Source organism: Gobio gobio (genome assembly GCF_949357685.1).
Source record: "Gobio gobio genome assembly, chromosome: 3".
In the NCBI taxonomy this organism is placed as follows: Eukaryota; Metazoa; Chordata; class Actinopteri; order Cypriniformes; family Gobionidae; genus Gobio; species Gobio gobio.
The window spans coordinates 27,127,079-27,153,627 of record NC_137099.1 but is presented as its reverse complement, the minus strand read 5'-3'; the positions used below and the strand labels follow the sequence as shown (position 1 = coordinate 27,153,627).

Sequence of the window (26,549 nt, the reverse complement as noted above, 5' to 3'; positions counted from 1 at the left end):
AGGGTGTTTCTAGGCAGTTGCTAAGGTGTTTTGGGTGGTTGCAAGGCGGTTGCTAGGATGTTCTGGATGGTTGCTATGGTGTTGCTAGGTACTTGGTAGATATCTTTTTTGCATCGCTTCGCTTCAGAAGGCCTTTATTAACCGTGTGGATTACATTTATAATGTATTGATGCACTTTTATGGACTTAAAAACAGAAACAGCCATTCACTGCTATTATAAAGCTTGGAAGAGCCAGGACTATTTAAATAGAAAATCTGTCGGATTTACATCACGTAAATTCATCCTCGTCTCACGAAAATACAAGAAAGTAAGTGACCGCTGCTGAACTGGGAGAAGAATAGAGTAAACTATATAGTATATAATGTGTATCTGATATGAATAAAACACGTGGTCAAATAATAATTATACATGTTATTGCCGCTTCCATAGACACATCAGTGTGTATTTTTTGCTAGTAATTATGTGCATTTAAATGTCTGAAACCTAAAATAAATAGTAGGTGGTTGAAAACACTGAAAAGTTGTGATATGTGACGAGCGCTGAGTGCGTCGGTCTCTGGCTCGGTGCCAGCAAAAGCACGTTTGAATTTAAGTGGCACTGAAATGAGGCACCGAAATCTGCGTTCTGATTCGGTCTGGTTACATACCGGTTATATGGCACCGGGTTTCGGTACCCAACCCTACATTTCACAGAGCAACTGTAAATGTGACCACACTGCGGCGAGAAGCAGGGCGGGGCCGAGAGCCAAAGCCGCTTTTCTACCGTCCGACCAAACGGTTCCCATTGCGCAACCATTCCATTCCATGCCGATCCAAGCCAGCTTGTACGGTTCTGGTTTCATTTTCCACAGTGGGGCTGATAACGGAGCTCTTTGGAATGTAATAAAAAAGCGAGGGTTGTTGCCTTGGTAACACAACGGTTTACTGATGATATGAAATGTACATAACGACGCATTATGGAGGATGATCAGATATTTCTTTTAATTTGATTATTAATTTGTGTTTACGTTGCTCAAATAGAGCACTTAGCCAGCTACAGAGAAACTGGTAACCAGGCAACACACAAATGACCAATCCTGAGTGGCGACGTCACTTCACGGATTCTACCAGCACAATTCAGCAGGTTAGACAACTGCGCAGAGAATTCCGGGCTAAGAACGGTTTGTAATTGTGCCGTGCCGCACCAGACTCAAGTGGAAACATCAAGTTATGAATCATTTTCCCGGACTTTTCCAAGCATATTTTTTTTCAACCATGCAGTCCTGTACATAGCAACATCCCGACAAAAAGCTAAACTTTTTTCATTAATCCATTAAACAGATTTGAGATAAGTAAACCAAACCAAAGTCATGTAAATATCTCAGTTACAAGTCATTTGGGGCAGAGAAGTACCTGATCAGGAGAAGTGAGGTAACAGGCTTGTGTTCTGTGGGTTGGTACGCCACAGAAACAGTCCTCGACTCCCACGGCTGAAGGAGGAATCTCAGCACACTGCCTCGCTCACTTTCCTGTTTGCAAAAATATAACCAGACACTATAACCAGAGTTACCACAAGACACACTTACTATACAATGTACACTTAATAGTACTTAATAATGCTATTCAAAAGATCATGACCTCACCTTATGGTTAGCAGCCAACAGCAGAAACTCTGTTGTAGTAATATTCACGGACAGCGGGCTAATATTAAACCTAAAACATATACATACATGATGTGAATTGAAATAAAGCTGAAATAAAATATAAATATTTAATGAAAAACTTAAGTGAAAATGTATTATGTTTTGGCATGTAAAAGCCTATAGACTTTAACAGATGTAATGTTATTAGATTTCATTTTATATAAAAGGACACTGTACTGTAATTAAGGTTTTATAGGAGTGTGCGTGTTTACAGTATATACCATTTGGTCAGCATGTCCAGGGCTTCAAGCGGTACTGGGTATGAGGAGAGGGTTCTGATCTCCACAGAAACCACAGAACCCGTAGGGTTTTTCAGAGTGAAATTCTTCACCTAAAATAAAAAGTGCAACAATCTTATGGTCCAAATAATAGTCTTGCTAAAATCAAATTCATGATTTAAATAATAGTTCACATGATGATAATAACTGCATGTGATGCATAAAAAGTTGATTTCCATTTGAAGATTCTTATTAAAAGATACTCCTTTTGTGTTTCACAGAAAAACCTGTGGGTAAAGTTCAGATCAAAAGATCATTATTAGTGCTTTGCATACCTTACTATCATTGACAGGTGTGGCCCCAAAGTCCAGGGGTGAAGAGTGGTCTGCAGGAAGTCTGGGCCACCTGAACAACACACACGCGCACGCACACGCACACACACAAACATAAATATTTACTTCATAAAGCAGTATTTGCATTTAGGCATACAAAATGGATAGTTTAAATGGGCAACAAAATTAATGTACAGTATTTGTCTTCATAGGTATATCTATATTTGAGCACATCTGCATGTTTACCTGCAAGAGAGCTCTTTGCTACAGTGCCAATGGCCACAGAGTGCAGAGGCCAGGCTGCTGTCCACTCTCCAGAGAGATGAGGATGATTCTGGGTGAAGGGATCGCTGCCACTCGACACGTCCTGCACAGGAGGATATTCCATAGTTTTAGACTGTAGCATACTAGTTTGTGCATGTTTTGTGTGTATGAAGTTGTTCTCAATCATTTCAATCCATGTATAATACAAGGTTACTGTAAGTGACTATACAGTAGTCTAGAACAGTGAGTGGTCCTCAACCAGGAGGCCTCAACAAACTTCCAATAGGGCCTCAAGACTTAAAAAGACCTTTACCCTCATGTCATCCTAGGTGTATATGACATTCTTCTTTCAGACAAATACAATCAGAGTTATATTAAAAAAGTCCCGGCTCCACCAAGCTTCATAATAGCAGTGGATGGCTGTTTCTGTTTTGAAGTCCATTAATATGATCTATCCATCATAAAAGTGTTCCACATGGCTCCGGGGGGTTAATAAAGGCCTTCTGAAGTGAAGTGATGCGTTTGTGTAAGAAAATCCATATCCATATTTAAAACTTTATAAACTGTAATCTCTAACTTCCGCTAACTGTCGCACGTGCGTTCACGAGAGACTGGCGTTCCAGCGTATATGACGTAGGATGCAGGCGTAGCGTAAGTTCCGGTGATGAACACGGAAGTGCAGAGGATAGAGCAAAACAAAACTTGGTTCTCGCAAGAACTAGCATATTCTCACCGGAGCTTGGAAGAGCCAGGACATTATTTTTTTAATATAACTCAGATTGCTTTCATATGTCATATACATCTAGGATGACTTGAGGGTGAGTAAATCAAGGGAAAACTAATTTTTGGGGGAACTATCCCTTTAAAAAATGATTTACGGGTATGTTTGCACGACACTGCTTTGGGGGCCTGAAAAACAAGCTTTTGAAAATGGGTTTCAAAGCACAAGGTTTTGAAAACGATGCCTTTACCGTCTCCATGTAAACAACAAAAATCTTATTCTGTGAAAACTGTGACATCATGCGCATGCGTATTACGTGTTCGCGGGGTGTTTCTTGACAAAGTGACATTCCAACTACTTGCATAGAATGCATAATACAGCCGCCGTAGTTATTTTCACAGATCTGTGAGAACGGGGATTGTTTTGACAATGTTGTAATCTGTTTTTAGTACATCGTTGTCATGTAAACATAACCTAAAACAAGACAAAGCAAGCATTAAAATAAGCTAAAACAACAAAAAAAATCGAAATATTTCTTACTTAAATTTACCCCCTCAACTATTTGTTTCCTTTGTAACTGTTCCCACAGTCTTGTGTGGTATATGTGGTATAGATATATGTGGTAGCCCAATTTAAAAATTCCATGGGCATTTTATAATGAATAAATATTTTACTATTTATGTCTAAATTATATAACAAAATATACATTTAACAAAATCTTTATCCTTAATCCTTATCACAGAATCAGGTTTTTTTTTGTTGTTTACATGGAGACAGTAAAGGCATTGTTTTCAAAATCTTGCACTTTAAAACCCGTTTTCAAAAGCTTGCCTTTCCAGGTCCCCAAAACGCTGTAGTCGTGTAAATGAACAGCCAAAACACATAATACGTTTTCCGTCATGATAGACTGGAAGTCATGTAAATTCACTTGGTAAAAAGCATGGGAACTTTGAGGAACATTCAGCTGCTAAAACTGGCGAAAACGTGAAATATAATTATTTGATTTACTTAGAAAAATACTTAAATGTGTGCAGTTGTGTTTGTCTCACCTGCTTTGGACATATGAAGAGGACAGAGCCGTTCACACTCCACAGCAGCCTCAAACGTAACATCTCCCTGCTGAGGAAAGGAAGTGATCAATTCAGACAATAGGAGCAAAGAAGATTGGCAAACGAAAGTAATTTATAAATATGACCGCAAGTAAGATCATGCAGCATAAGCATGTATTCTCTTTATCGAAACCATCATCAGGTTTCTGTCAACACAGCAAGAACCTTATCTCTCTGTTTGGAAGCATGTTTTTTCTTATTTAAGTGTGTTCATGCTGATGTAGTGAAGCTTTACCTTTGAGGCAGAAGAATCTGTCTGGAGGTGAAGCTCCAATGGGACCCCCACACTGGTTGCTATAGTAATTGTGGTTCTGAGGTTGATGGGTAAAGATTTGCTGAGTAGCCGAAGAGACAGAAGCTTCCAGCTACCAGGGCTCACTTCCAGGGACTTTGTAAAATGTACAATCTATAAGATGGGAAAATGTACATCTTAATAAAACGGCAAGGTCAATTTTTTTTGACATATCCTATTTTTGTGAGCTTGATTTCTGTGTAATATTCAAATTAATGAGTTTAATCTACCCTTTAATGTGTATTTTAAGCGCTACACTGATTAGCTGATTATAGTTCTGCCACTAGTTGACATCTTGGGTCTTTTTTGACTAGTCTTAGATCACATGATCAGTTGCACTTGGTTCCAAACAAGGCGATAGTATGAGAAAAACACCTCTTTCCACAAACAGTTAGCTTTGCATAATATCCCTCAATATTTGGAAGTGAATATAAAGTCACTGACCCACCAATTTCTCAATCCCTCTATTTCCCAGCAGAATAAGCAGAACTAACACAATTTAGTCTCCAAGTGTCCTGCAATCCATTCTGCTCTAAAGGCATGTGGTCACTGCACATTTCAGTCTCTGGTGTTAAGGTGAGCATTACCTTAAAGAGTTTATGCTGGGAAAGTGAGATGTTAGTGATTCTGAAGGTGAAGGGGAAGGGGTTGGACAACCAGAGCTCGACATGCTCTGAGCCCCTCTGCTTCTGTCTGACCTGAACTAAAGAACTCAGCTCAGCGTCCGACCATCTGAAACACACATAGAGAAACAACATGACTAGAGCTTGAGAAGAACTGCATCAAAAAGCATGAACACAGCATTTACTGTCACAGAGGTGAAGGGAGTACACACAGCCATTCAAAAGTTTGGGGTTGGTAAGACTTTTAAATGTCTTTGAAATGTTTTCCAAGGCTGCAAAATTACAGTCAAGACAGTAGTATTGTGAAATATTATGAAAATGTATAATATTGCCATTTATTATGACTATTTCTATTTTAATATATTCTAAAATGTAATTATTTATTCCTGTGAAGGCAAAGCTGAATATTCAGAATCATTACTCCAGTCTTCAGTGTCACATGATCCTACAGAAATCATTCTAATATGAGGATTTAGTGCCCAGGTAACATTTATCATTTTTATCAATGTTAAAATGTTAAATAGAAATCTTTTATGAAAGTCTTTATGGTCATTTTTTTTATCAGTTTAATGCATCCTTGTAGAATACAAGTATTAATTTACTTCAAATAAATAAATAAATTAAAATCTTACTGACCCCAAACTTTTGAATGGTAGTGTACATATGCAATACCATCATTAAAACTAGCAAAACAATATGGTGCTAGTTTTATAGTTTAAAATAAGCGTAATTCTGGGCCAAAATGTATATAAATGTATTTCACTTTAGATAATGCAACTGATTAAAGCATTAATTTAATTTACAGCAAATACGCTGTTAATATAGAAATCTTTACCTGTGTGTGCTTTCCAGCAGTGGATATAAATTCACCGTTTTGTTTGCTAATATCTGCAGGCCGAACTGACTCTTACACCTTTTACTTTTAGCTGACAAAGAGCCTTTAAAAAAATAAAAGGAAAAGACAAGTAAATAAACATGGCTAACATCATAGCATGTCCAGTGTGAACTATCATAATACACATGAGAATTTTAGGCTGAAGGTAAAGTACTGACGTCTACAGAAAAGTGAAGCCACTTGAGTGAAGTTAGTAGAGGAAGGATTGAGAAGCACTTCAGTGAGTTCTACGCTGCTGTCTGTTCTTGACAAGAGCTGGATCTCCTTAAAAAGACACAAGACATGTCATGCAACATGATCCACATGTTTATACATTTTATCTGATTGTATGCTAAATTAACCACAACAGAACAATGTTATCCTCTGCACACATACCTTAACAAAGAGCTTTTTATCCCCTGAGTTCAACATGAACACTCCTATTTTGGGATCTGCTGTGGATTAAAAATAGTTAGTTATAAAATATACCTGTACATTCTTGGAAAAGAGAATATACATTAGCAAAGCCACAAGGTGGCGCTGTGATACCAAGGAAAGTTATTTTTTGGGCGGTGGTGGCTAAGCAAATGACAACAACATTTTCAAATCCAGGTAGTAGGTGTAACCCAAGATCTAGGAAGTTATGGTTCCCTTCTGTCCTATTAGCTATGCTTAAATGACACTTTTCAGGGTGGTATTTTTCTTGACAATTTTATTTATTTATTTAATCACTAAAAATATTCACAAATCATTCTAAATTATTTAAATGTATTAAAAGTTATCAAGTGATCATGCATCAGATCCTTAACGAAGCAAAAATATTTCTATATTTAATCATGGGAAGTTAAATGGAGTTAATGCTCAGATCTAACAGTTTATTGAAGAGTACAAATAGGTTAATGGTTTGGCAGAGATAAAATTTATGACAAGGAGATATCGTTTTTGCCACATCTGTGGTATAAACGAAAAAACTGACTCGTTGAATGCAGAAACAAGGTGCTTTGAATCGTGGCCACATTATCACCTCAGAGTGTGCATTCATATTCAATAATTCAATGGTATGTTACTATATAAAACAGGGTGTAAACTAAAAAGCATATTTTTAGTGGTAAGTACAATAATGCATAAAACTGCATGCCATAAATTCAAATGCATATACACTAGCACTCAAAAGTTTGGGGTCAGTAAGAGATTTATTTGTTGTTTTTGAAAGAAGTCCCTTATGCTCACCCAGGCTGCATATATTTGATAAAAAATTAAGTAAAACCAATAATATTGTTTAATATTATCACAATTGACTGTTTTCTATTTTAATATATATTTAAATTAATTGATTGAGAATGGCAATCAATTTTCAGCATCATTACTCAAGTCTTCAGTGTTACATGATAATTCAGAAATAATTCTAAAATGCTGATTTGGTGCTAAAGAAAGACTTATTATTATCAATGTTGTGCTGCTTAATATTTTTGGGAAACTATAATAAAAAAAAATCAAGATTCTTTAATGAACAGGAAGTTCAAAAGCACAGAATTTATTTAAAAACAGAAATGTTTTGTAACATAGTAAATGCCATTAGTCATTTTCATTTTTTCTGAATATAAGTATTAATATTTTTTAAATCATTCTGACTTTTGAATTCATTGTATTAGAAATCGCTACACTAATATAAACTGGGACAGTAGTGTGTTTGCATTGACAAAGCATCAGTATCATACATTGACTGATCCTAAATCAGCCCCTAGAACATTTAAAGATCAGTCTCCTTGTCTCTTGTGAGCCGTTTAGCATCTAATAAGATCAGCGGTTAAATCAGATCACCATCCATTAATGCAATGGTGCTGTAAAGCAGGACCACTGATCCTTGTTAAAGGTGTAATCAGTAAAAAAAGTTTAGATGTAAAGTAGTTAATAATAAGTCGGACAACTACAGTTATAATGTACAATTACAAGCAGCTTTATTCTACACAGAGTGGGTTCCCCATCATGGGGGTGGCCATGTTGAGATCACATGACCAGGCATTTAAATATTTGGTAAACACGATTTCCTCACACTATTGGCATGAATATTTCTCTCACACAATGACATATGTAAGGAACATACAGGCGGAGAGTAGTTGAAAAAAATCAGTTTTTCCCATGACACATTTGTCTGGCTGACCTTACTGTAAAGAGATAAAAAGGTGAGCAATATGATGCATATATGTCTGCCTCAACTGTTTGTTTACATTGAATCTGTTGTATTAACTAAATCAATTATACACCCACTATAGTTATGTAGAGTGTGATATTTTTGTGCCTTCTCTTAAACAGAAAAAAAAAAAAACGTATTGCTGTGGTTCTTAAGGGTGTTATGACATTTTTACAGCCTTTGTGTGCAGTTTTATGATCTTGCCTAGGGCCCCACAAACCCACAGGTGAGATGCATCAGTCCAAACAGAAGAGTGTGAGTGGAAAAGCATTAAAAATCAAGCTGACCTCACATGAGGAGCGTGAAAACACAATGGACACAGTGGCCACACCACTAAATGCCCATAGACACCATACATGTGTTTGAACTCAATCCAAGAATTTCCATTTTAGTGATGTGTGTGGAATGAGAATGATAACAAAAATGCTGATAGGTGTCAAAAATAAAGTCAAACACCACTGGGGTAAATAAATAAAAGCCAATTTAAATATCACTAGGATGAGTCAAAAATCATGTCAAGTACGTCAAGTGTCTGCAGCAGACAACAAATATGGGTTTAGAATGCAAAAGCACCAAATGGAAAATTAAAAAAAATATATGGATAAAAGTACAAATTGACATACAGACAGCATCTTCTGGTGATGGGAGGACCAGCAGCACCACAATATTCTCCAGGATGTATGGCTTGAGTTTGTCCAGGTGGGTTGGCCTTTCCACTCTTTCAGAAAGACTGATCTGAAGTGCAATTCTGCCCTCTTCAGATACTAAACACCAACCCTGTGAGGAAAGAAAGATATTTCATCAACATGCTACACACTCGTCAACACAAAATTACAAGAATGCAAAGCGTTACAACTAAACAAGACCTGCCCTGTCTGAACATTCACTCACCAGATAACTTGCAAACCAATGCACCTAAAGCTGTCATCTCACTACATGATTTTAGGAGGAAGCGTCATTAAAAAGAATTATATTTCGGTGTGCATGTTTTCTTTGAGTGGATTGCTGTTAACAGCCCTATCAACACCCTACTGAAATGTATTCCGACATGTGGTTCCAGAACTTTTCCCTCCTGCATTCAAACTTACAATGGGAAATTCATGGTGATGTTGTTTCTGTGTACAACACGGTAATGCTAAAAATAGTAAATTAAAAATACATTTATTCTGGCCTTGATGCAACAGCAACAACAACGATGGAGGATATCAGTCGGACGTGAGCTTTTGTTACTTTCTGGATATTTTCTTGGTTTTATGCTGCTAACAATGGAGCTGAAAAGATGATTTGCATTCAGTTCCTGATTCTTTCTCTGTTATTCACTGATGCTTAGTACAGTCTGTCCATGAGCTCAAAGTTTTACGTAACAGCAGTGGCTCGGAGCATGTGACCAAATGCACAAATCTTATTGGTTGGTCAGTTTACTTTGCAGAAATTAGAACACCTCTCCATGAAAAAATATTGCATTGATGCCATTCAAATGTTTTGAGTCTGAACACACATATTAAAGGGTTAGTTCACCCAAAAATGAAAACTTCTGTCATTAATTACTTACCCTCATGTCGCTCGACACCCGTAAGACCTTTGTTCATCTTCGGAACACAAATTAAGATATTTTTGGAGGCCTTTCTGAGCCATCGGATTTCAACAAAAATATCTTAATTTGTGTTCCGAAGATGAACAAAGGTCTTACGGGTGTCGAACGACATGAGGGTAAGTAATTAATGACAGAATTTTCATTCATTTAACCCTTTAACCTGTCATCCAGGCGTTAAAAAAACTCCCCGAAAATGGGATTGCTTCACACATTAACAGTGTACAGTCAAGAACTAAGCTTAATACTTAGCTGAAAGATCAAGTTCAAATCACGTAATGACATACCTTTTCTCAATAAGAATATTTTAAAATTCATACCTGGGGCTGATTGTAGAACATTTTTGGTAAACTGCAGTCAAGCAGTAGACCTAAAATTGTTATATTAGAAGCATCTTCCTGCAGGGGCAAAAGAAAAAGAACATTCAAATTCATCAGTTTCAAATTTACAAGCTTTATTCAGACTAAATTAAATAACCGCAAAAAATAAGCCAGTTACATTATTTAAAGGTCCCATGGCATGGCATTTTTCTATTATTTTATAGTGTTTCCTGAGGTGTACTTATATTGTTAGTATGATTTTTACATCATAAAATGTCATAATTTAGAAATAAAAGGCATTTTTTCTATACTGCTGTTTGCCCTGTGGCTAAATGCCCTGCTTCAAGAGGCGTGTCTGCTGTGAGACTTCAGTAAAAACGCCCACTGTTGTGATTGGCTGACATCTTTGCATTTTAAATGAGCGGAGGGGGCGTGGTTTAATTAGGTCTACGACGCACGAGCTGCTGCCAGAGAGACGGATGGACCGGAGTTCACTTCACATCAGTTCTGTCAGTCTCAGTTCAGTGAACTGTTATAGTTACTGGAATATACTTAAGGTTATTAGTTTATTTCTAGTCGGAGGGGCTGTCACTCATGTCAGAAAGTTAGTAACTTTAGTAAATTATGGATCAGCGCTGACTCGAGACGCGAACCGTTTAGAACGATTCAGTCCGATTTGGTGAACTGGTTCGGTTCATTAAAAAGAACCGATTCAAAAGAATGATTCGTTCACGAACCGGACATCACGGAGATGGAGCGATTGCTAACAAAGTTATTTATAGTAACTACTGAGTTGTGAGAGCGCTGTCTATCAGCGCGAGTTTATTGTGTTTGTATCTGAGAGTTCTGAATAAACACGAGTCCCAGTCACGCCGACTTCATCATTATTCTACCAACTTTGTAACACATGCAATGTACCATTACAGCTGTCGAGATGAACGAGTTAGTAAGTGTTGATTAAAGCAGTATTTCTAGATATTTTCCAATTATATGAAAAGCGTCAGTGACGCGCATCGAGTAACTTACACAGCGCAAACAAAGACACAACAGCAGTAATTGAATGTAATCCAGCTTATTGTGGGGAAAGCTGGCTAGCCTAGCCCAGATACCCTCACGTTTACCCCCGTCTGCTTAATCTCGCGCCGCGTATGGTGCCTCCGCTGTGGGCCAGATGCAGTACTGGGGGTCGGGGATGTTGAAGGCCGAGCTTCGGCGTGTGTGAGGTTTATCTCTAAAGATGCTGCTGTACAGTCTAGTACAGACTACTCTGCTGATGTTGAGCAGAAACGACTGTATGCACATTTAAGAACAGATAGACGCGACGAGGACGTACAAAAACACTGACTCACAAGATAGAAAACACGAAAACACCGTTCTGTCGGGAGAGAGAGAAGCCACAGTGTGTGCAAGAATAATAAATAATTAGCTTCACATAAGAAATCAATGATCACAGATCAGAAGGAACTGAAGAAAGACTTCTGTTTTCATTTGTCCATCCAAACACTGAGAAACTGCCAGCTTTCACTCGTTCACAAGTAACGTTAATGATCTCGCGAGCGTTTGCATGGGCGTGCCAGATTCTCTGGGCGGAGGAAAGGGAGGTAACCGCTCCTGCTTGGACGTCAAACCAGGAGACTTCAGGATTGGCTAGTCTGGCCTGTCATTTTCTCAAAGGCAGAGAAAGACAGCCAGAACTCGGTTTTACACAGATCAACATTTCTATCCACTTGGGGACAATATTCAGGCTAGGGGAACTCATATTAATGTTGAAATACCTCATAAAATGAAAATTTCATGCCATGGGACCTTTAAGATAAGACTCTTTCATCTGTAGCAACTTAGAATACACTTTAAGACACAAGCATAGCTCTGGATGTGTGGTAGTTTCAATAGTGAACAAACAAAGTTTCTTAAAATGTAGAGGATTCTAAATAAGGAACTGAATACATCTTTAGGGGCCCAGTGCAGCTTTTTTGTTCATTCTTTACGTGTTCTCCATTAAAGACACTTAACTTTCACTTCCTTGACCTCTTCAGGCAACATGAATAATTCAATACATTCAAGACCATCAGTCAATAATGAGACAGGCCTCTTTAAAAGACAGGTAGTCACCTCTGCCTACCAAGTGCTACTGAGTATACATTCAAAATCTAGTGGATTACCAAGTGATTTTTCAACAGTTTTTCAGTATTAAATTTATACTTTAAACAGTATCAATTTAAGTGACTTCAATTTAAGAGATTTGAATGCGGGAGGTGTATGTGACTGCATCTGTGAACATTAAACCAATCACCAAAAAACTGTAACTGTCATTTACTCACCATCATTCATAACAAACCAGCACGACCTTCACAAAAGAAGATGCAGAATCCAAATATGACAACAAAGTTCTAATAAAGCAACATAAAAGTAGTCTGCTGTATATTATTTGTGTGCCATATTCAAAGTCTTCAGAAGACTGACATTTAAATTGTTATTAGCTGAAAATCTCATTTGTGCAGTTGCATATTCAAATATGCTGTGCTGGTTACACGAGAACCACAAACCTGGCACACCGCGTCTTCATAAACAAATGAGATTTAAGAGCTAATGCTGATGAGAAGATGTAAAAGTTTTATTTTCATTTTTTTTCTTTTTTCTCCTTTTTGAATATGGCAGCCTCCGCCAATCATCATTACTTTTACTGTATGGAAATGAGCGCCTTGGAGATTCTGCTAAACTTCTTTTGTGTCACACGGAAGAAAGAAATCCATACGAGTTTGGAAAGACATGAGAGTAAATAAATGATGACACAGCAAACTATATTTTAACAGCAAGTAGCTCGAGGGGGCTTATCCCTGTAAAAAGTTCATGCGTATTTTACAAAAACTACAGCAAGACACTGATTGTCCATGGTGAAACATCATGGCACTACAATATGACAGCGAATCTGTGTGAAATGTCAGAGGAACCGGTTTAATTGAGCACCCTTCTTCCAGGAGAGTCAAGATTTGAGCAGTTGTCGATCGGTGAAACATCCCCTACTGTTATCAAGTTGTTTTGAGTTGGTAAATTCAACACATACTAGAGTATCTTGACACTTAGTTAAATTACAAGTGAACAGCAGGTTTACATCATCTCTACTCAAGAATTTATCTGGTCAATAATCTGGTCACTTTTAGCTAATCAGGTAGAACCAACGGCTTGAATCGCACTACACATGATCACATTAAGCCTGAAAGTCAAGAGAAGTGTGCGGCAGGTTTGCTCCTGGTATCAAGAGCTTTGAGGAAAGGATGGGGGTCATTTTTCCCACCAGATAAGTCAGCTGGATCTCAAGAGGAATAGCCACTTATATTCAGTTGTCATTCAGTATGAGACACTGCAGTGGCTTCATCCAAACAGAGCTCAAATTAAATATGGCCGCTACAACAGGAGCGCGTCTATATTTAAACTTGTTTATGAAAGCCAAGACCCAGCAGAACACCTATACGAGATAAAACAGACTACATCTACCTCTGCCAAACCATCAACACTGAGAAGAAACATACAGTGGTCTTGTGATGCAGGTTTAATAGTGATATATAGTTAGTTACATAAATCAACCATGCAGCAATTACTATATTTTAGTTAGTTAGTGTCGCAAGTTTTGACAGTTCTGGGGTACATGTATCTGCAGTTGTATAAAAGATGGGTAAAGTATTATGTTTATACAACATTAAATGCATTTAATAAAAATAAAACAAATTGCCAAACCCAACTCATTCACAATTGTCTTGGAACATAACTGAAATGTAACGTCTATCTTGCAAGATAGACAATTTGATTTTCATTATTATTTTTTATTAAAGTTCTAAAAGACTTCTTAACTTGAGTGATGCATGTTTAAAACGCCATGTCATGCACAAGATGCTGCAAAAGACGCAAATGCAATAGTCAAATTAATGTTTACAGACAAAAAGAATGGAAAAGCAGTAGAATGCAAACGTGTTCCGTGTGAACAGCCCCATATGCAGTCATTTTTGCTTTCTGTGCTGGCCATAAGAAAAGAATCAACACAAGAGAGAGACTGCAGTCAAGTGGGTTTGGTTGGGTGTCTCTGCTGTTTAGGCTTTTTTTTCCATGTATGATGACCTGAATATGTGTGTGTGTGTGTGTGTGTGTGTGTGTGTGTGTGTGTGTGTGTGTGTGTGTGTGTGTGTGTGTGTGTGTGTGTGTGTGTGTGTGTGTGTGTGTGTGTGTGTGTGTGTGTGTGTGAGTTAATGGCTCTGACAGTAATAGGAGACAGGAGCACTCAGCTGTCGCTGGACCTCATATGTCATCCAGCACAAAGGAAAGTAAACTAAAAAAAACATCTGCACGTGTAAGCTCACAACTAAGCAAACAGTATATCCACATGCATGATGCTTACCTGAGTTTGTGTTAGATTAATGCTTTGTATGTGGGGAAATATCAGAATGCTATCTTTTCTTTGGACGTCCTTGACTGATCGCCCATGGACGCCAACCCCAAAAACCTAGGAGAGAGAAAGAGACAACACACATTTCATGATATAAGAATACCGTCATAAATACATACGTGTGAGTTTCTGTTCCTAAATATTTTAAAAACTTTTAATAAAAAGGTTTGTTTAAATGCTTGAATTATTGAAACTTTTTTACTTTTCTGACCTGTATTTACTTTGTTTCATTCCAAAATAGGAACTACATTGCTATAATGTTGCTTTTTCTTCTTGGTTCAGTTCACTTTCACAAGGCAACATTTTAAAACAGATCAAAATGTGTTATATGAATAGTTCACACAAAAATGTTAATTTCCTGATTATTTACTAACCTAAAGGCCATTTAAAATATATTGACTTTCATTCCTCAGCTGAAGAAAAATTAAGGTTTTGGAGGAAAACGTTCCAGAATCTTTCTTTTTAGATTAGATTAGATTCAACTTATTGAATGGTGCCCAACGTAGACAAATCCATATTTACACAGCATTAAAGGGCTCCACACGACCCCAGCCGATGAATAGGGGTCTTTTCTAGTGAAACAATCAGTCATTTTCAGAAATTAAATTTTTTTAAATAATTTTTAACTACAAATGCTCCAGCTCGTTCACAACCTCTCTTGTGATGTGAGCACGTTGGGAAGCTCAAGCATGCAAGAATTCTTTACAAGTGTGGAGAATGGTGATTGCTCTGTATTAGTAATGGCTTCAATTTATTGTTAGAAATGATCCGTTCGTGTATCCTGGATGTAAACTCTCTCCATCTTAGATGGCCTTGGGGTGAGTAAATAATCAGGAAATTGTCTTTTTGGGGTGAACTACTCCTTTAAAGTCATATGTCAGCAAATAAGTGATTGGATTACATTCACACTAAATCAAATGGTTCCAGAGGTTACTAGAAATTGGAGTGTTATGGTGTGGATCAAATTAGATGTGAAAACTAAACATAATGCTAAAAAATACTTTTATTTCAAATAAATACTGTTCTTTTGAACATTCTACTCAAAGAGTATAAAAAAGCATCACTGTTTTTACAAATATATTAATCAGCCACTAGAAAAATACTTCTTCCTGTGATTTTGCCATCACAGGAAGAAATTACATTTTAAAACATATAGAAAATATATATATATTTTTTTTTTACAAAATTACTTTACTGTATTTTTGATCAAATAAATGTAGATTTCTTTCAAAACCATTTAAAAAAAAAATCTTACCAACCCCAAACTTTTGAACAGTAGTATAATAAAGATTTAGTAAGCGTTTCAAAACTTTTGAATAGTAGGATAAGCTGCATTTCAATAGAGTTTTGTTCATACGTGAAGTATGAACGCCATGGTGTTATAGCTTCTATCATATCACCAGGAATTTATTCATAATGAAAACATGACTACAGAAGACATTTGGAATGTATGCAACATGACCTGAATACTAATATATATGCCAGTGCAGATTGCTTTGGTGACTATTTGTTTGATGACAGTCATAAAGCATCACACTATTCTGGTTATTTCAAAGGAATCTGCACCATCAAGCTTGTTGCTCATCACTATGTACTAATACATAACTGCCATACATTTCCAGAATGATCCAGTGTGACCTTGACCTCGATCTCAAATATTATGTCATATGCCCAAAATGATTGGCTGAAACGTGCACTTTGGTTGAGGGAGGGAAAAAAAAACAAACATTCTTAAGTGCTCACTATGGGAATACCATTTACAACTGTCATTCTGCTGCCAAGCTAAATAAACCTCTTTAAAATGTGAATACCGTATATATGCCATATGTGCCCCTAAGTAAAATTGTGATGTGTACATGAAACCTCTAAAAAGTGTAAAAGTGACTCTGTAATGCTATAGTTCTATACAACTTGCCTGGTATGATATCACCCCATGGTTTGATGTGTTAATAAATAAAGAGATTTCTTCATTGCCCTCCACTGTGGGGAGGAAAATTATTTTAAAAGATGTTGTCCCTCTGGGTGGAATTACCTGTAACACAAAAGAAAATACAATCTACAAGAAACGTAACGACAAGAAACACTGGATTACACATACAGTATATGGGACAATGAGACTGTTTAAATTCATGTAGAGGAAGAGGGAGAGCAGACCAAATGTGAAATGGAGTGCATACTTACCCTTCTGTGGAAGGAAGGCATGTGAAAATGTCTGCTGGATGTAAACACAGAGAGCAGAGAGACTGGGAACTCTGGGCTGGGATTGTGGATATTTACGGTTTCAGCTCTTGGCAGCCCCACCGGCCTGCAGAATGACAGATCCACATGTTAAAGAGAGAAATACTGCATTATAGACTCCAAAATCACATTCACCAGAATGTTTCGGTTAAAGCGTGTCACTGTGAACACAACCATTGTGAAACAGAAAAGCTGATCTAAATGACTGATACGTCAGGGAATGTTATGCTTATATGAACATTCTTGCCTTGAAGCAGAACTTTGTTCAAAAAGAGATAATTTATGCAAGTCTCCAGACAGAAACGGCTGACTCTCACAGCGCACGCTTCCCTAAAGCATCAAAATGAGAACGGTTCAACTGTGTTACAACACTTGAGTAAAGATGAAAGTAAATGTCATTCAAAGCCACACACATCTATTAAAAGACTTGAGTTGACCTTTCAAAGCTGATTCTAACCACAGAAAGCTTAGCAGCTCGGCTCTTTATGTTATGATGTTCCTGTGGTCAAAGGCCAGCTTCAGAAGAGGTGTGTGAATATCAGCATGTGAAACACGGAGGCCAATAAAAACGCCTTAAGATCCAGATCAGACCAGCAATGAATCTTAAGCGTTCATAAGTGTTCACACTACATCTATAGTTACCAAAACTCAACAATAGAACTCAAAAACATTAGACTCATTTAAAAAAAAACGCAATTTAACCTATAATAGTGATTTCTGCAAACAAAACATTTAGTCTGAAACAAAAAGTTTTGGACGAGTAACATTTAATAGCCACTTTTCCAATTAAACATTTTGACTATTTCAGAGTTTATCTCATGCACACAACATGGATAAGCTACAACAGAGAAAGATGTCAACCGTGACAAAAAAAATGAAGAGTGGAAATACATAAAATTTGTTCTAATAAAATATCAAGAAGGGGAAGAACAGTTGCTAAAGAAATTAACTACGGCTGTTTTAATGTATCACATGATAATGATATCCTGAACAGCATATCAAGAACAGATTACACAGTCACTCAAATGTAATTACCAAAACAGTATTTTCGGTTTGTAGCTAAAAGAAAACTTTTCGGTAAAAATAATTTGGTTACACTTTATTTCAAGGTGTCTTTGTTACACTGTAATTATACATTTAAGTACTTAGTAATATTAATTAATTACATGTACTTACTATTGGGTTAGGATTAGGTTTGGTTCAGGGTTAGTTGCATGTAATTATGCATCATTTATAGATATTACTTTATTAATTACATGTAACATATGTAACAATGACACTATAAAATAAAGTGTTACCAAAAATTAATTTTGCCGCATCACCGAAAAATTTAATTCTTATTCAATTTATAATATAACAATGGCATAACTTAGAAATGTAATGGCTTAAACAACAACAACGATAATATAAATAGTAATAATAATAATATAAACAATCATATTGTTATTTTTAATGTATGACATAAAATATAAATACAAGATATTATTATTATTGTTGTAGTTGTTTTATGATCATTTAGTTATTATTGCATAAATAATAAGAAATTAAAACAATAAAAAATGGATGTGCATATCGGTTTTAAGTCATACAAAATATAGTTCGCAATAGCTTGCAAGAGGTTCCCAAAATTGAAATCCAATATAACTTATAATTATGTAACAATGCCTGAGAAATGCCATTCCAAGTCTAAGCGGTTGTCTCTGTGTCTGTGTCCTAATGGAAGCGGCGATGGGAGTATGAGGGGTGTGTGTGAGTGTGTTTAAGGCAGATAATAAGACGTAGATGGTGGTGCAGAAGCACTGATGAAATTAGCAACCAGACGAAACAAGGGCACGTTTGTTTCTCCCTCTCTCTCTCTCTCCTGCAGAAAGGTTATGCAGTAGTTGGTGTTGCATCATTGCAGGAACAAGTATTGGGGAAAAAAGGCGTAGGCTATTACCTACCTGTAAATACATGTGCAAAGAAACATTATTATGCAATACACCTCTATGTATCTAGAGCAGCTAGTGTCAAAATATCTGCCCAAAAGTGGCCAATCTTTAGGCTTTAATTCTGTATAAATGTTTTATAATATACACATTACATGTATATGGGGCAATAAGATATTATATAAATATCATATGGTATTTGTATGTTATTTAACAAACTTTTTATAATATAACAAATATTGTTTTTTTGTTTTGTTTAGTTTTTTTGGTATATAGAAGACCACTTAATCCAGTCATCCAATCATCGTTATATTGTTTTTCTCTTTTATTTGCATTTGTGGCCTTGAGAAAATTCTGAGGGTAACTACTTTCAGCCTGTAATGTTTGGATAAGGTTACTGATTAAATATTGAATAACATTTTTTTAAATAACCTTCCCATCTCTAGTCACTCGCATTTACAATATTTGTATTGCGCTTGAAAACTAAAGAATCATGAATCAAATGGATCCACTGTCAACAAAGATTTACAGCCCTACAAAACATAAAGCTGTCAGGTTTTTTATAAATATTTAAGAGACACTGTGTATTTTTGAACATATATTGTTTGAAGATTCCCCAACCTCAAAAGTGTTTATTTTGTTTCTTTCTATTATGTTATTGTTTGATAATCATGTAATCAATATAATGCATAATATTAAAAGAACATGAAACTAGCTAAGAGCGAAGATGTAGAAAGGAGAATAATATGATATATGAAATTTAACAGTTCCTACCATACCTTGTCTTACACAAGTAATGATACCCTTTTTTGACATCACTTATTATATTGTCTGTGCACTCCTTTCTCTGTTGCACTACTTATTATTGACATGTATGCACATGCTCGAAGCATTTCAAGTTTTACAACAATACACACTTCTTGTTAGGATGAGTCATTTCTTCATTAAAAACATTGTTCAGATTATAAAAATAGTAAAACCTTAGTTATGCCCAGGCGAAAACACTTGACACCTTGACAGTTCATAAGGAAAATATTGGTAATTAAAATTCTTTGCATTTGAGGAAAAGTTGCACATTCATTTTTCATGTGCCATGACTTGTGTGTGTGTGTGTGTTTACTTCTAATACTTTAAAGCTCGATGCAGCAATGACATGAAATTACATGCCCGTGACCTTATTTGAAGCATTTAATATAAAAATTCTTTGGAAACTTAACTTTTTATTTATTACATTTTTATAAATGTTTACACAGAAATAATATTCACTTCTGCAAAATGACTTCACTAAGGCAAAAACAAAAACATTTTTTTTTAGTTTTCAATGTAAATAAGCATTTTCATTAACAAGTATTATCAATTGTATTTATTAGTTGTTGCAGATCTAAAATCACACCAATAATATTTTGCGCACACAGCTGTGAATACTGGCTCTGTGTTGTCCTAATGAAAGGTCACAACCTCCAGTAATTCTTCCACCAAATGGGACTATCAGCATTGGAACATCTACAACTTTCCAACTCTAGCTATTTCTTAAGGTAAAATCAGTGCAGTAGAGTCCAACCTCTGCCACTGTTCTTCCATCAGAAGAAAATAAACTCCAGCCATATTTGGTCATCCTGTCTGCAGAGTTCAGCCACAAGCCAAGTTCAGCTTTAAAATAGAGCAGACTTCAAAATACCCATTAGACTGTGGCAAGTTGAATATTAACAAATAAAAAAAAAAATTCAATCCTTGATTTCTAAATATAAAACTATATATGTTTATAGCAATGCAATTACAATGGAAGTCTAGAAGGCAACCGCTAGTACAAACTGTCGCATGGTTTTGAAAGTTTAACCAATACTAAAATTCTTATAAATTACAGCCAATATTTCTACACATCATAATAAACATACAGATTAATAATCTTTGTATTATATAAAGCTGTTTAGTTATATTTCACCCAAAACATGCCTTTTACGATGAGGCAAGTCTGGATAAATATGAATGAATATTTTCCTGTGAAATAGTCTTATTTTAAACAGCATGCATGTTCCCCTGCAATCTTTTCACATCTGTAATGGCATTTCACTCCACTTACAGAGTAGATCTCATATAAAGTTTATATGTTTTTGCTACATTCATTGCCAGTGAATGTTCAAATGCATAATTGTATGCACATGCTCCGTAAAGAAAAAAAACAAAACGCACTTTTTGGTCAAAATGACAATCTGGTAATTCAGTACTATTAATTAAACAACAACACTGACAAAAAAGCCTTCCACATTTCAACGTTTAAAAAAGTTTAGCCTAAGGCTACGTCTACATTAATCCGGATAGATTTGAAAACTGAGTTTTCGTTTCAAAACGCTCTCCATCCACACAAGCGTTTTCCAAAAGTTTCTCATCCACACTGAAACGTCAGTACACACCAAATTCAACTTACTGCGCATGCGTAAAACCTCAAAAAGCTCACTGACATGATACAGACATCATAAAGTTATCATACAATTCTTCTGGCAGGATCATTTTATTTAGCAAAATATCTCACCATTCACTGATGCGTCCAGGTCGCACTCGGTCAACCATTATTATGTTTGGTCTAAAACGCAACTCCACTCGTGTTTTGCCACAGGACAGCAAATGCAAGTACATTTTCTGTCATCCTTGCAGGACTGTGATATGAAGTGTGCAAAGTAACATATTTTAGCAACTGTGTGAAAGTGAATTTTTTTTTCAAATGTATCCGCTTTGGAGAGCATCGTTTTCAGAGCATAGTTAATTATATGCTAAAGCCCGCCCGCACGTTGACAGGATTGGTTACAAGGCAGTTTGTGACGCAAGAAACACCAGTGATTTTAAACTGTGTTTTTGAGACTGTCTTTGGTTCACTGCAGTTTTGAGAAAATACTCAGCATTCATAAGTGTTGACTTATGAATATGCACATGTTTTTTTCTTAAAGCATATTAAACACCACAAACACATACAAACAACATAAAAAACCTGATTTTCACCAGAGGGGGGCATTAAATAAAAAAATATCCATTTAATATGGTATGGTTTGAAAAAATGGAAATATATTTCCTGGCATTGCCATTACTTACTAAAAAATTGTATAAGCCTATTATGGACAAAGTGTGTGCTGATATTTGTGGGTAAAATGTATAAACTGTAAAACTCTTACTGTAGACCGAAGTCCAGTGTGGGCGGCCGAAACTGGAGCCGTCTCCCACTCTCTTGCACATAAAACGAGGAGCTGAGGAGGAGAAAAGTAAGAAATGTGAATGTCATGCAGATTGATGCTTTTTACATGAAAGAGTGTTTTAAAAAAAATACAAAGCAAGAGAATCAAAACCATCAGGAAGGCTTAAGAGCTACTCTCTGGGGAAGGAGGGAAAACTTTGTATGATATGCTGAAAAGTGGTGACATGAACAAATCAAAACAATATGACTATGCAGCCAATATAGTATTATACTATGTAACCAAGCATTCAAGATAACTGCAGATCTCATGATGCAAAAACATTATTCAAATTAGCATTGAAAACTAATTTTGTTGTTTGTTTGTTTTTTTGCCTGGGCGAACATTTCACTACTTCGACAAAACAAAAGTGAATTTACTTTTCACACAATGTCATCGTTTCACATGCATGAAAGTTAATAAACCACAAACAGAGCATAGTTTGTTGGCAGTCTCAGGGAGTGACTTCATTCCTCCTGAGAAACACTCGTACTGCATTTACAACACATGAGAATAGTATGCTTTAGTATGAGCATTAGAGAAAGATAGAGAAAAGCTAAATGAACATCCATCAGCTATCAAGACAACACAAAACACAAACTCCAAAGTGAGCTATCATAAATAACAAACACCAGAGAAATTTAATGAAAAATACAACACAAGTGTGGCAAAAGGGTGACAGGAAACTAAAAACAACAGGAAGCTAAAGTGGACAGCAGGGCAAAGCAGACCAAATTATCAACACCTTTGTTTATACTTTCCTAATGCTTAATAAATTGCCCGTTTCTCTGAAAACACCTACTAATGCAGGTGAACAGGGAAAACAAAAAGAACTATGATGTTGTTCTGAGAAGTTTTGTTGTTGAGTTTTGATGAAGCTGAACAAGTTTTGGTACTGCGTGATGATAAACGTCCTTGTGTTTAGTGAAATGAAAAAGTGTCAAATTTAATTTTCCGATTAATTGCGCTGTAGATTCTTAAAATCCCAAATCTCTAAAAACAGATAAAACTCTTTACATTCGATTTTCATGAAAACGCATCCCAGAGAACGATCTACTCGGTAACCATGTGTTAATTACCCCTAGGTTCATTTTTCACCGGAGTTGTCCTTTAACTTCAGGGGTTGTGTAAAATAAATATATTTAATACATAGAAGTTTTTTGTCTATGTATATACACTGCCCGGCTATTTAAAGGAACACGCCGACTTTTTGGGACTTTAGCTTCACCGTATCCCCCAGAGTTAGAGAAGTCCATACATACCATTCTCATCTCCGTCGTGCCATAACTTCTGTCTGACGCACCCACCGCTAGCCTAGCTTAGCACAAAGACTGGAGGTAAACGGCTCCATCTAGCCTACTGCTTAATAAGTGACAAAAAATGGTAACATTTTCCTATTTACATGTTGTGATGTGTATAGTTACATTGTGTACTGAGACCGACAGAAAATGAAAAGTTGCGATTTTCTAGACCAGTATGGCTAGGAACTATACTCTCATTCCTGCGTAGCAATCAAGGCACGTTTTGCCGTACCATGGGTGCAGCGGCACAATGATATTACACAGCGCCTGAAAATAGTCCCCATCACGCTCTCTGTGCAAGCAGGTTGTCACGTTGGTTATGTTGATGGAAGTTAGCCTATTTTCAGGTGCTGAGTGATATCATTTATGTTTTAATCTAAAAATCGTTTATATTGTGCCTTTAAGATTCTATGATTTGATCCTTTTTGCAGTGATTATCATGTTTCTTTCTATTATGTGTGAAAATGATTCCTCATGCTCCCTCTCAACCATTTTTTAACAATTTGAGCCTGATGAATATTGACAGTCATCCTGGAATATGGCCATGATGTGTCTTCCTACATGGTTGTTTAAGATCTGAAAAGCTATACACTCGTCCATCAATTAGGGTTGGAAGAAGTGCTGCCAAACATATAACATGCTAGAAACATCGACTTTTAAGCAGTTGCCTATTTTAATCCAAACAGCTTTTTTTTGGCCAGGCAGAGTATGTAGACAGTACATTTACATATTTTCCCAAATATTTTAACTGCAGATGTCACTGCTTTCAAATATTATCATGATGTCCAAATTTAGACGGCTCCCTGTATCAGCATTTCTTCACTGCAGAATCTTTAGCACCATGGCAAAATAAATAATTACATTCATATTTCATCTTAGTTATGAATGAGAGTTCACGGTCTGTTATTAAAATAATGCTATATGAAATTTGTTTTTGTCCTTGAAGGCTGCATGCAAAAAACAAAATAAATCCAGTGTAGTGTGATTCACAAACAAATGACTCATGATTGCTTGTAGTGAATTAACAACACCACAAGCTGAGAAACCGGATTCCTGAAACTAATGACTCTTCTGAGCTGGTTCTTTTAATGAATACTTCAAAAGGACAAATTACACAAATATAATCAAAGCAAATAAAAAAAGCAAATGAATCAAAAGCTTGATTCTGTGATCTATGACTCAGCTTGTTCGCTGGCTTCCATATGCTGTGTTTTCTGCCAACTAGTGATGTTGAAATACTATTGGGTAAACTTGCGTTATCGCACAGACCAAAACAAAAACAGACATTCCGACACGGAACGCACATTTCAAAGTAAAATAACTGGATGTATCATTAGTTTTCAGAGAAACGAGTGTGTGAACTCAGCATGTTTCCTAAATATCTGCAAACATATTATGGTATTTTTATGCTTTAGTACAGTCAAAAACGTACCTACAGCACCCTTAAAGCCACACGTCTCAAAGCAATAATAGCTCATCTTGAGGAACTGTGCAAATATCTATCATAACCAGCTTGAAATAACTATACATAATCTCATTTGTTTTATTAATAAAATGCCAGACCCATCTTTTATTTAATTATTGTTTTTAATGTTCAAAAACTGAAGCGCTAGGGGGTTCTGGTGAGTGAACAGACCATCTGATGAGTCGTGGGGCAAACCCTCCTCTCAACACACTGGCAGTGGCTTGTCCGAGCTTTCAACAGATGTGATCTTTGACATGAAGACGCACATATCAGTGGCCTTCATAAGTGATTACCAAAAGAAAGAGGAGAACTCTAGTTATGAATCACTTCTGTACCAGTTCCAGGAAAGAACATATGAAACAAACCAACAATACTTGTATGTAGCATCAGAGCCTCAGAGAGCTTGTTTATAACTCTGAACAGCTTTCAAAGTTCTCCATAAAAGGCAAATGAACAAAGTAAATCAAACCTGGAGAACCTGGAAGAGCATCAAATATGGACTGATTTATAAAAAATAAAAAGCAAAATAAAAAAAAGAAAGGTCACAGGTTCCTGGGCCTCATATACTGGCCATCATCACACTGGTAAAACATGTCCACATTATTAACCTTTATGGCAGTCACCTTAATCTAAATTCTCGATTACACAGAACTCAAGTCGCTCAACTATAACTGAGTGAGTGTATAATAGACACTGGGTAGATCTGATACCGGATCCAAAAGTTCATCAGCCGGCCGTGTTATCAAATGGCAGCTGACGGGTGGTGAGAGCAGCTATAGAACCCCTCAAAACATTCCACGATCCTGTCAAGAAATGTCATGTTGTACCCTGAACATATTACCTGGAGGTAAAACATAAACACTGTGCACTGGCTCGAAGAGTGAGTAAAGATTCACTGAATCACCACACAGCAACAAAACATTTTTTTGCAGATAATCAACTATCAAGTGTACTGATTTCTAACCTGTGGGTACATGCATCCGGTCTATGCTGAAACAGGAACTACAGAGTAAGAGTTTCAAGTGAGCTTATTTCTTCAGTTGTGTGTATGAAAGGCACTTTGCTAGTTGTCATGCCACTCTGTTATGGTTGGGAACTAAGAAACTGTTATTATTCAGAATCACTTCCGTTTTTTAACAATACCAGAATTCGTTAACTGTTCTCGTACAATAAGAGTAAAAAACAGAGCGCAACCCATGTAGTCTGAATCCTGAACAAATGACTCTTATGAATCAGTTATTTTTAGTGAATCAAACACATACAGTTAACAACTTTAATCTGCTAGTTGTTGACATGTAGTTTGAAGGGGTCATGGACCTCAGTTTATTTTATAATGTTCTCTAAGGTCCACTTATAATGTTATCCAGATTTTTACATAAAAAACATCCTAATTAAAGGGGTGGTAAACCACGATTTCACTATTCTAACTTTAGCTAGCGTGTAATGTTGCTGCTTGAGCATAAACAACATCCGCAAAGTTACAACGTTCAAAGTTTAAAGCAAAGGGAGATATTTGCTTTTAAAGAAATCAGTTTCTAAGGACTACAGCAAACGGCCAGCAGGCGACTACAGACATTCCTCCAGGGTTGGTGACATCAACAGGCTCAATATTTACATAAACCCCTCCTCCGAGAATATTAAATAAGGGGGGGTGAGGCCATTTTGCTGGAGTGTTGTTGCCGCGATGCCAAGGAAACGCTGTTATTTTCATCCGGATTGCAGGGCTGGGGTACTTGCTTTG

At 36.4% G+C, this 26,549-nt stretch overlaps 1 protein-coding gene across 5 annotated transcripts in view; it reads right to left on the bottom strand.

The window, feature by feature from the left end:
• tmem131l (transmembrane 131 like) overlaps positions 1–26,549 on the bottom strand; it is a 67,264-nt gene that overhangs the window by 12,097 nt on the left and 28,618 nt on the right. For 2 of the 5 annotated variants that reach the window (XM_079812918.1, XM_079812921.1), the window contains exons 4-20: positions 21,986–22,057; positions 16,837–16,960; positions 16,571–16,687; positions 14,608–14,712; positions 10,218–10,295; positions 8,930–9,083; positions 6,512–6,570; positions 6,295–6,400; positions 6,077–6,179; positions 5,206–5,350; positions 4,562–4,732; positions 4,267–4,336; positions 2,479–2,599; positions 2,236–2,305; positions 1,904–2,013; positions 1,623–1,692; positions 1,393–1,508 (exon numbers count right to left, since the gene is read on the bottom strand). In XM_079812918.1, the coding sequence (XP_079669044.1) occupies positions 1,393–1,508; positions 1,623–1,692; positions 1,904–2,013; positions 2,236–2,305; positions 2,479–2,599; positions 4,267–4,336; positions 4,562–4,732; positions 5,206–5,350; positions 6,077–6,179; positions 6,295–6,400; positions 6,512–6,570; positions 8,930–9,083; positions 10,218–10,295; positions 14,608–14,712; positions 16,571–16,687; positions 16,837–16,960; positions 21,986–22,057 (1,791 nt within the window). The remainder of the gene's footprint in view (positions 1–1,392; positions 1,509–1,622; positions 1,693–1,903; positions 2,014–2,235; positions 2,306–2,478; positions 2,600–4,266; positions 4,337–4,561; positions 4,733–5,205; positions 5,351–6,076; positions 6,180–6,294; positions 6,401–6,511; positions 6,571–8,929; positions 9,084–10,217; positions 10,296–14,607; positions 14,713–16,570; positions 16,688–16,836; positions 16,961–21,985; positions 22,058–26,549) is intronic. The other 3 variants (XM_079812920.1, XM_079812919.1, XM_079812922.1) reach the window with 3 other exon arrangements.